At 48.7% G+C, this 11,318-nt stretch overlaps 1 protein-coding gene across 3 annotated transcripts in view; it reads left to right on the top strand.

Annotated features, from left to right (window-relative positions):
- The first annotated feature begins 727 nt into the window (after positions 1–727).
- SLC22A23 (solute carrier family 22 member 23) overlaps positions 728–11,318 on the top strand; it is a 116,931-nt gene continuing 106,340 nt past the window's right edge. Inside the window, exon 1 of one of the 3 annotated variants that reach the window (XM_074827355.1) lies at positions 728–2,187. In XM_074827355.1, the coding sequence (XP_074683456.1) occupies positions 1,651–2,187 (537 nt within the window). In that variant the 5' untranslated portion in view covers positions 728–1,650. The remainder of the gene's footprint in view (positions 2,188–11,318) is intronic. The other 2 variants (XM_074827337.1, XM_074827345.1) reach the window with 2 other exon arrangements.

Raw genomic sequence — 11,318 nt, 5'->3', positions numbered from 1 at the left:
GAAAAAATAACCGCACAGCTCCGTAATGCACGGGCTACGCTCCACGATGAAAATAGTCTGAGGCACTTGCACGCTGAAGTAAATTTAGCTTAACACAAAAATAACCTTCACAAATTTGAACTGTCTATTTTACAATTCATGTCAGGTGTTCGTATGATCATTAGTTTTTTTCTACGGGCGTACTAATTTGACAGCCTGACCAAAACGGTGCAGGTACACCTCCTCCCCCCGCTCTAGGTCTCAGCAATGCCCCCCACCCCGACTTTCGGGTCTTCCCTGCCGGTCTGTGTCCGCTCCGGCCTCCCCGCTTCAGCTGCCCGGGGAGGTGCGGCCGCTTGGCCCCGCGGTGCGGAGCGGTGCGGTGCGGTGCGGAGCGGAGCGCTTCTCCTCCCGCCCCGCCAGCGGCCGCTGCGCTGCATTATTCAAGGGGAGACCCTGTAAATAATTGATATGGAAACAACAGCGCGCCCGTAGAGCGGCAGCTCTCACCCCGCCCTCCCCGGTGCGCAGCGCAGCGCGGCCGCGGGGCGGCGCGGAGCCCACGCGGAGCCGCCCCGCGCCCTCCCCTCCCCGCCCCGCGGCGCCGTCCCGCCCCCGGCGGCGGCGGCGGGTCCCTGCGGGGGGGCCGGGCCGGGCCGGGCCGGCGGCGCGGCGGGAGCAGGTGCGGCCGCCCGGCACCGCGGAGGCGGAGCAGCGCGGAGCGGGGCGGCGGGGCCGGGCCGGCAGGTGGGGGCTGCCGGGAGGCGGAGGGCCAGGAGCCGGCCGGGCTGCTCGCCCGCCTCCGGAGGGGCGGCACGGCGCGGAGCGGCGCGGGGAGCGGGGTGCCGCGGGAGGCGCACGGCGGTGCCCGCAGCCCGGGCCGCGGAGGGGCCGGCGGGGCCCCGCGCTACAGAGCCAGATGTGCGGGCCGGGGGGCTGCGAGGGGCCGGCGGGGGGGTGCTGGGGGCTGCCGCCGCCGCTGCTGCCGCGGCCAGGGGGGGACCCTTAGCTGTGCGGGAAGCGGGGAAGCCGCGTCGGGAGCTGTTATTTTCTTCTCCTCCTTCCTTTGCCTTCCCTCTCCTCCCTCCTCCTCCTCCTCCTCCTCCTCCTCACCAAAACCGGGAGAGGAGGCGTGTTCGTAGAGCCTTGCTGCACCGGTTTTGCTTGGTTTGTTGTTGCAGGGTTTGGTTTGCAGGCTGGTTGGTTTTTTCTTTTTTTTTCCTTCCCCCCCTCCTTTCTCCCTCCCTCTCCTTTGGCCCATTGCATGCTCGGATCCGGCTCGATCCTTCCTTTTATTTTCGGCGGTGCCTCTCGGAGGGGGGAAGGGAGAGCTGGGATGAGTGCAGCCTGACGCACAGGCGAGGGGAGGGGGGGCACCACCGGCAGCTGCAGCGGTTCGTGGCCGCAGGGTGCGGGTGAGAAAGGGAGCGAGCGAGGGGCTCGCTCGGTGCCTCCCCCTTTCTTCGCCCCTCTTCTTCTTCCTCCTCTCCCTCCCTCCCTCTCTCTCTCCCTCCCCCAGCCGCCTCCTGCCGGGTCCGGCGGGGAGCGTGTGTGCAGTCTATTACGTTGCAAGGTGTGCGTGCGTGGAGGAGAGGGAGGGGAGGACTGGCGAGGGAGCCGGGGCTGCCCCAGCGCCCCCCCACCCCTATGTGAGCCCCCCCGGGCGGCTGGATGGCGATAGACCGGCGCCGCGAGGCGGGCGGCGGGGGCCGGCCGCTGCCGGAGGAGAACGGCTCGGTGCCGGGCGCCGGGGGGGGGGGCGCCAACGCCGCCCCCCCCCCGGGGCCGCCCCCCGCCAACGCTGCCGGGGCCGAGATCCAGGCGGTGCCGGTGCCGCCGCCCGCCGCCGCCTGCAGCCCGCTGCTCCTCGACTACGACGGCTCGGTGCTGCCCTTCCTCGGGGGGCTGGGCGGCGGGTACCAGCGGACCCTGGTGCTGCTCACCTGGGTCCCGGCCCTATTCATCGGCTTCAGCAAGTTCTCGGACTCCTTCCTCCTGGACCAGCCCGACTTCTGGTGCCGGGAGGCGGACGGGCAGGGCAACTGGAGCGGGTCCCTGGCGCCGGGCCACGCCAACCGCAGCGGCAACGGCAGCATCTTCCCCCCGCCCGGGCTGCCAACCCCCGCGGGGGGCAACGCCAGCGAATGCGACTGCCACGAGTGGCACTACCGCATCAGAGCCGGCCTCGTCCAAAACGTCGTGAGCAAGGTGAGAAAGGCGGCTTCCTCTGGTCCCCCTCCTCGTCCGGCCCTCTCCGAACCCCTCAGCGCGCCCCGCTCACCACACGCTTTTCCCAACACAAGACGAGCAGCTGGACACGATGCGGATCTGTCTGTGCGTGCCGCAGCTGTGTCGGTCAGGCGCCCCGTGGGTTACCCTCCCGTTGGGAGTACATCCTGCATCCCCGTAATCCTTTCCCTCCCTGGGTGTTGTGCCGTGTGTCTGTCCTGTGGGTTTGTACCGGGCCGCTGGTTGCGGTACCGAGCTGCAAAGTTATGTCCGGAACGGGATCCTCAGCCCATCTTTGGGATCCCAGCAATGGCAGCTGTCCTGCCGTCTCGGGACGTGGGTGTCTGTGGGAAGGACGCTGCGGGCGAGTGTCACCAGCTAGTGAGGGGACAGGGTTGTGGAGATGGCTCCAGTTGGGGTATCGCTCATCTTTGTGCAACTATACTAAAGCAGTCCTACAAACCAAAAGCTGGGTTGTTTTTTTGGGGAAGCTGGTGAGGTGGTCACTGTAGGGATGAAAAAAAGACAAAGTTCTGCTGAATTATTCTTGTTTTGTGCTTAGTCCCTTGATAACTGGTTTGGTAGAGCAGCAGACGAAGAAACATCTTGCACAAGTTGTGGTCTAGAGGCAGAAAGTGCATGCTGCTCTGTTTTGTGTTTCCTGATGTAATGGCTAAGGTGGAAAATTTCTAAGGAGGAGGGCTGCGCCGCTTTCTGCTCTTACTTCATATTTGCTGAGTAGCGCGTGCAAAAAAATGCCTCGCCTTTTCACCTGAAAGCTCTTGCTTGTTTATGGTAGCGGCCCTGCAAAAGCCCTGCCAGCTGTGGATGGGCCTCGTTGGTATTAACAGGCAAACTGGAGCTCTTGGAAATGTAAAATGAAACTGTTACACCAAGAAAGTAGTTCCCTTAATCTCAAGACACCCCCTCCCTAAAATCAGCAAAAATTACTTCCTGCCTGGGAGCAGTGGTTTGGATTAAGTGAGTTTATCTAGTTGGGAGAAAAACGCTGCAATAATCAGATGGCTGTCATGATTGTGCTTCGTATTGAGTCATTGAAAATAATTTGGATTTTTGTGTCCCTTGAAAAGCGTGTGCAGTGGGGAAAAAGCAGGTAAAGCAAATCCTTCAAAACCTTGAACCCTGACTGGACTGGAAAAAAAAAAAAAAAAGAGTAACCCAACTACGCTCTTTTCATGAGAAAAACAGGCACATGGTGGGCTTGAATGGTTTGTGATGTAGAAGTGCATAATGAAATTTGACATTTAAGTGAGGCTGATTTTCTTCTGTTTATAACCAGAGACTGAGCTATTCATGTGTTTTAGGGTTTAACACTGATGCTTAAGCATGAAAAAAATGATCTTGAAATATTTCTTTTTAGTGTAAACTGTAAAAAAAATTTTTTTTAAATGTTTGAATCTTTTGAAGGTCATCGTCAAGTTGGCCCCAAAAGGTCGAGGGAGAGTTAGTTTGCTATCTTGCATGCTTCTTTAAAAATAATAAGAAAAGTGTTCTTTGGAAGAACTTGTGGTAAAGGGCAGATCAATTTTAAGGGATAAATAAACATCTGTGGTCCCTGCTGTCTTGTTTTCTATTAGAAAGAATAATAATCATCTTTTGAGACTACGGGTTTTTCCAGCATGGAGTTTTTATTTTTGTTGTATTCTTGCTTCTAAAAACTTGGCAGCTTTTTCGCTTTGATTTGTAATCCTGTGTAATTATAATTAGGTTGTTTTTTCGGGGTCAGGATTCCTCCTTAGTTTGTGCTTTGGTTTTGTTTTGGGGGTTTTCTGGGTGGGTGTGCTGTCTGTTTTTATCCTACTGAAGAAAGAGAGGAAAAACCCAGGCAGAACATTGGTGGGGCTTCGTTTGGACTTCCTTTCTTATAAACCTCCAGGAGCTCTGATACTCTGGGAGCAATTCTTGTAACTGCTGACTCCTCTTACGTGTATCCCACCATCCTTTGTGAGAAAGAGCTGCCCTGGATGAATTCAGAAGACTGGATGTTCAGAACTCCCTTAACTCCCCTCAAAAATACATTTGTTTCTGTAATGTATTATGCAATGTTCTCATCTTTCTAAATAGAGTTTTATTAAATCTTAGTCTAATATACGCTCATTTGTGTAGTAGCCAGGGGTTATATTGAAATATCATAAAGAGAGCCAAAAGTATATTAATAAAAAATGCACTTTTGTTTGGCCAGTAAATCCCCTTGTTCTCATCTTCAGCGGTCAAAGCTAATTGCTGCTGGATGCTCCATCATTGCTTTGTCTTCAGAAATGACAAAACAATTGTGGTTATTTAGCATGAAGTATAGTTCCTGCTCTGCATTTTTGTTGAGTTACTTGCACGTGAGACGTCATTGTCCCCTGTTCCGTGGGAGCAGACAGCTGTCCTTAAACTGCTTTAAGTTTCACCGTCTCCACAGCCTCTCTCCTAATGGTACCCTTCATCAGACATTGTCTCTCTGCCCAGGCTTTCTCAGCTCTCCCTTCCCCAGTGCCCATTTTTTCCTAGCCTGTGTCATGCTTGAGGTTGATGGAGTGGAGATCTTGCTGTTTCCAGCCCTACTCTGTGCTTTGCTTCGCCCCGCTTCTCTTTAAGTCTTTGCTGGAGCCAGGGGTGGCCTTGCACCTTCCTTGAAGTGTGGCATTGCCACGCTAGGCGCTGCCATTATCCTGACCTCTGTGACTGAGTCACTGGGAACGGTGCTTTTTATAGTGCTGCCAGTCATTAGAACTGGAAATGGTAATAAAGGACGTACTGCTTATTATTTAACACTGTTGAAATACATATAGTGAAGAGGTCAGATGCATAATTTAACCACAGGGATTCCAGTGGCCATATTAAATCACCCATCTGAGCTAATGTCCTGACTCAGTACATAAATCTTGGGCTTTAGCTTGGTTTGTACGTAAATATCTTCCTTTAGGACAACTCACTTGTAAGGCTTTTCCACTGCTAAATGCTGCTTTCAGGATTTTCATCTATTCATTATCACACTGCTACGAGCAGAGTGCATGTGTATTGTTTGAGAGAGATGTATCCTGAACTAGCCTTCATGCAAAAGGCTAGTAAAAAAAACCAAACCACCCCAACCTGTCATTTAAATGGTCCATGTATCTCACCACTGTCCAAAGGAAAGATGCTGGGAAATACTCTTCTTTTTTGCCATGGGGACACCTGAGGCCTCATTTTACACATCTGCAAAGTGATGCTTCAGGTAAATTATTAACATTAATGCCGTAAGTAACATAATGACTGCTAAACCTACGTAGCTGTGAAGCCTAGCAGGAAGTTGGAGCATGTACTCAGCAAGGACTTTTCTAACTGTCTTGTTAACTTCTTTAGTGGCTGGATCTTCTGACTTGGATCTGCAAAGCCAGCTGTAGTCTTGGGGCAAAGTTTTCACGGAAGCCCTTAATTATAGAACTGATGGTTTTTGGTTTTTTCCCCTCCATTACTAGGATGACCTGTCCACTGTGTTCGATTGCATTACATGGTGGGGTTGGTGGTTGTTCTGAATGCTAATTTGTATAATGGACACCAAAAGCTGACAATGGGCAAGGACTGAGGCTTGATTAAATTGCAGCAGTTGATGGCACAGCATCCCTCCGTGCACACTTGCAGCATTCCAGATCGTCCCACCTCTTGGGGGGTGGCGTAGAGGGAAGTGGTTAGTTGAAGGCTGCGTTTTAATCACCCAGAGCAATTATGTAATAATATTTCATGTCTAGTCAGAAGGGAATTCCTGTTGTGGCTGCTTTTCTGCTCCAGATGCCTTGTTTTGCTGCAGTGCTGTTCTCTTGGCTCTCAACTTCCCACTTGATTTGGGTTGAGTCATCTTCTTTCCCAAGTAACATGCCATCATTTTACCTATTTGCCACTGGTTCGATCATTCTTGTGCCAGTTTGGCTGAACCTCTACCAAATTGTCCCCTCCAAAAAGTGGAACTTAATTCAGGGGAGCCAAATGGTTCGGGGGCAGCGCTGCCATACAGCGAGCACCGGGCAGTGCTGTCTTGGTGTGAACTTGGATCAGTTTAAGGTGTGATGTAATGCTCTTTGCTCTTACATGGGGAGATGTCTGTGCCCTACCAGCCTTTCTTCCCCTTGCTTTTATGGCCGTTCTGGCACTTTTTCTAGATGCACCTTCAGCTGATTCAGCTTCCTAACCTGGTGGAAAACTTTCTCTTTTAAATACATTTTTTAAGTAATTTTTTTCTGGGTTTTCTGCTGGGTTAATGAAGTGAAATGGCTCTGTGCAGTGACACCTGCCCTAGGCTGTGGTGTTTTCTCATGGGATTATTGTAGGTATCTGCAAGTAGCCAGAAATGGTACAGCAAACAAATCTGCGTGTGATAATAGTGGTGATAAATTTGGCACTGCTTGTGGGGTAGCAGACAGATGTGCATTTCAAGTGGACTTTCAGAGTTTCAGGATCTGACAATGTCCTTCACAAAATAAGAGCTGTGCCACCCTTACCTCCTCCCATTTTTGCCTGGAATCTCACTCATTTCTGCCTATCCTCCAGTTGGCTGGTCTCTGCAAAGAGACTTCAGAAACGCTGATGCTTCTCTTTTTTTTTTTTTCTTTTTTTTTTTTTTTTCCCCTGCAACTGACAGGATTTGTCTTGTCAGTGTTGGTTGCTGGCTGACTGGCTTCTACCTAGTCCCAAATCAATGAAAACTTTGAGTTATTGTACCCAGTGCAGTAGTTGAGTCAAAAGCGGCAAGATCGAAGCTAGTATATCACCCATGCCGTTACTTCCCTTGTACAGATTGAAGGGGGCATAGGGACCTGCAAGGCAGATACTTGCAATGGGCAGAAAGACTATTCTAAATTTCTTTCAGACGAAGCTTCGAAATTACTCTCTCTGCTCCTAAAGGTAGCTGAAGGGGTCAACAAGTCCCTGTGGTCAGAGGTATCCAGAAATACTGGCAGACCACGGCAAACTTCTGGTATTTTTTTTATGGCTTCCTCAGCTATGGGAGAGATCCCAAACTTCTCTTTTTTCCCCCCCCTTCCCTCTGCAAGTTAGCTGATAAACAGTTAGCGGTTGCCGGTCTGAGCATTCACAGGCTTTGAGAAATCTGCTGGTTAAAGAGGGAGCAAGGAGAGCCAACGACCTCTCCTGCTGCAGCTGCTCTGGGGCCTGCCCATACACGCTGAATGTGTTGATGGAGTCTTCCGGTTATCAGGGCGCTGGTGAACAACACCCTAAAACAACGGGGTGAGTTTCTCACTGAGTGGTGTGGAGAAAGGGGACGGCTGTTTTGGGAACAGTACCTGCAGTTTCCTGGTGGTGAAGAACTGTCCTCTGCCTGCCTGCAAACAGCAAATTACCTGATGTTTGAGATAACCAAGTATGATATCACCAGACTACAAATACTTGTTTAGTGAGCCTAGATACTGTTTATTGGTTTGGAGGGTGCATTATGTATGTGGCAAAAAATTCTGAAGCCATTGATCTAGAAAACAGACTGGGCTAAGACCAATACTGACATCAGAACTCAGATAGTCTTAGGTTTTCTATCTGGTATGGATTTTTTTTTTTTCACTAGATGGAATGTACGTAGAGTTAATGCTTATTATCACCCTTAAGATAAAGCATCTCGGATAGAGGAATCTGATTTCAGCCTACCGTAAGTAGTTTGTAGCATGGGTAGAACTAACAGTGATCCTCTGGGAAGGTAATTCCATACTGAAATATCTTAAAGTCATTCTCAGCTTTCCAAGACTTGCTGTTGAGCCTTTCATATTCCTCATTTTCTGTGTGTAGGTCAAACAACTGTTTGGTTTTTTTTCTGGATAGACGTGATGTTTGAATCGTTGGGGTTTTGTTTGTTTTTGTTTCCACTCCCTGATACATCCTGTATCTCAGTCATTTAGTTTAAATATACTGACCCTGCCCATGCTTTGGCAGAAGTTACAGGCTATGGTGTATATTTACCAGCTGTTCAGGCAGTCTAAAACCAAATTTCTAAAGTGCACTAACAGTTTTACTTCTTACTCTGGCTACAAGAGTGCGATTAGAAAAGATGACCTCATGTTTTTCTTAAAGCGTTTGTCAAAAAGGAGAAACTGGCACTTAGGAAGTCATCTAAGTTGGAGCCAGTTCTGATGGTAACATTGAGATGAGGATTACGGGCCAGCCGAACATGAAAGTGTTCATTTTTTTAATGAAATAACATCTGAAATACCACGAGACTTACTGTTTTCCTTAACTTAAAAATTTTTGGTCATACTAATGGTGCAAAGTCTTAAATTAAAGCTTTCCAAATGAATTCTAGAGAGCTGCTAAATTTAGAAAATGCCAAAAGGGATCCATTGCTTTTGTGCACCTTGTCTTCTGTTTTCACTGTCAGCTTATTTGTTTCTGACTGGATTCCCTTCTGTGCTACCTGGTGTCTGTGGTTGGGTCAGTTGCTCCGCTCACTCCCTTTCATACTCCTTCCTCCTCCTGCTCTTCTGCAGTGCAGTCTGTATGGTGCTGGGTTACCCACGAGTAACTGCGTAATTAATTGGGCTGAGATCTTGCTGTAGAAGAAAGGAATGGGGTTTGCTGTAGATGGTGTGTAGAAGATCAGAGAACCCTGTCACGGGAAGATGCTGCAGCTTTGCAGCAGTGCTGAGTGTTCGATTCTTGCACTGAATTCTCTCAGAGGAGCTTCTCTTGGGCTCTGATCGCCTCAACTCTGAAATGTGTGCTTAGCTCTCATAATGTAATTTTTTTTATACTTTTTTTCCAGTTGACTTTTGATAGCAAGTGACCTTGTGTGCAGTCTGAATTCCCCTTTAAAGTCAAGGGGGAAGGAAGGGACCTGAAGAAGGAAGAAAGGAGGTTCAAGCCCCTTCCAGAACATGTCATAGGGTGTGTTGCAGAGACATCCAGGAAAAACCAGTGTTGGCGTCAGATACCGGAGCCATGCTGACCCATGCCCAGTGCGGGTGCTGCAGAGACTGCCGTGCCGCCAGCCCATAAAACGCAGCAGGCAGCGATGATTAACACGTGTATTGTGTAGCTCCCGCCGATCTGGGCCACGTCATACCTGCTGGGAATGCGCCGTGGGTCTGCGCCTATTCCCACGCGGCGGGAGATGGATTGGCGGCTGGCCACAGTGCACGCCTCCGGTGCTACCGGCAATCGCATTTGGGGCAGAAACACCTGCCTGCCCTGTGCGCTGATGAGGCAAGGGCAAACGTGCTCAGGGGACGATGGGCTGGATGAGACTCGCTTCTGTGGAGAAAACTTCTTTTTCTTCTTCTCTCTTTTTTTAATTGATCTCCTCCCCAGAAGGAAAATTCAATGTGTGTAGTACATTGTTAGGCTTTTTTATTTTGTTAGGATTTTTATTTTGTTTTAATTTGGGAAAGACCCAAATGCCAGTTATTCTACTGAAGCACAAGAATAAAAAACTAAATGAGTGAATATATCCTGATACTCATTTCTGGGATGCCTATCTAGATCCACAAGTAGCAAAGCTGGGAGAGTCAGGAATGCTGCTTGTGAGGTACAGGGAAGCGATACGTTCGCCTTGTCCAACAGCATGTGATCTATAGTTACCCTTGTGCACTGTTTTCAGAGCAGGGTGGTCTGGTTCCCTGAAAAAGGTTTTTCAGCTCCAGACAGTGGTGGAAGAATTCATTTTGGCTCAAGTACCCTCTCCCTGTTACTCTGCAGCACTCTGGAGCTGTGCAGGTCTCCTTTTGGCCTCCAGACCAAAGTCCACGAATGTGTAGGCAATGTCGCAATGTCCACCCTACAAATATTATTAAAGATAGGCAATGTAAATTAAACCATCAGACCTTTCCCCTGCTCTGTGTCTCAGGGCTGTGTAAAACATTGTCTGCTTAAACAATGCAAGCTTGACGGACCAGTTTCATATTTTGAATTGTAAAATAAGTGGAATATTTTTCTCCTTTCTTCCTTCCCCTTAATATTTATTTAAGTCTTTTTTCCCACTCTCCCTCTCTCTTTCTTATTGCCTGAGTTATAATAGCTGTAGTCCTCAAATGATGAGAGGGCAGGGTCACGGCAGCAATAATTGCATGTCAAAACTAAGGTGTCTGATCTTTTCATCTCCGGTGACTTTGAGCAAGTATTTCTCACTAGCAATGGCTTCCTCCTCTTGTCTGCTCCTTCCCCCTTCTCCGTTTCAGAGTTTTATGCCACTTTTGACACTTTCAAGCTCTTTTCCCCCTACTTTTAAAAAGGCCCAATAAGGTAGTAAATTAGGTTTTGCCATATGAGACCTCTCAAGGCTGCAAACGTGCAATATGTTTTACGCGTGTCTGGTTTTGGCCAAAACATCAGTTCTCAAAGTGTTAACTTGGTTTTGATAATCAGATAATAGTGAATGTTAATATTTAACTAAAATGTTGGGTGTTTTTTAAATATGTCTTCTATTTACAGGGCTTAGACCTGTTCTAAATACAAATTTGAAAAACAGTTTAACTTTTTATTTAGTTTGGTTGCAAAGTCAGTCCCAGCAGCATGTACCTTGTTCAGAATAAAGGTTGTTGTCAGCTGAGAACTGAGGGATGACACTCGAAAACCATTTTTCTGTGTGTGTCTCGGTTTTAGTGAAGGGTGTTGTTGCTCCTGGTCTTTTCATGCAACTGGAGGGAGGCAAACAGCTACAGGTCTTATAGCAAAGAATAGGTTTAAAATTAAAGTCAGTTTTTTGACAGGTTCCTAATGATGTTGGAATATGTGTAGAAAAGATACTTAATTGCAGCATAGAGATGTAAAAGAGAGATGGAAACATCCTGATCCTGCTCTCTGGAAAATTATAGAGTTTGTGAAAGCTGCAAGCAAGATTTTGTCTCTCCCAACTGTTTGATGTTAGATGACATGATAGAGTTGGAAAAAGTGAAGCAGATCGCATCAGCTGAGAAACAAGTTAGTTGACTAATGTGGGGAGGGCAAAGGCTGGAGAGAATCAGAATATCTCAGAATAAAGGGAACTCTGGCTACTGAAAATAAAAGAAGTAGTGATGGAGAAGTGGGTGGGATATGGATGCTACTAAAATTGATTTAATCATGTTGAGTGTTCAGAAGACTGTCATATGATTAACAAATCATATTTTAATTGTTAGCATATTACT

Source organism: Strix aluco, chromosome 1 (assembly GCF_031877795.1).
Source record: "Strix aluco isolate bStrAlu1 chromosome 1, bStrAlu1.hap1, whole genome shotgun sequence".
In the NCBI taxonomy this organism is placed as follows: Eukaryota; Metazoa; Chordata; class Aves; order Strigiformes; family Strigidae; genus Strix; species Strix aluco.
Note: the sequence above shows the minus strand (reverse complement) of the source record. Positions and strands in the feature narration are given on the sequence as shown.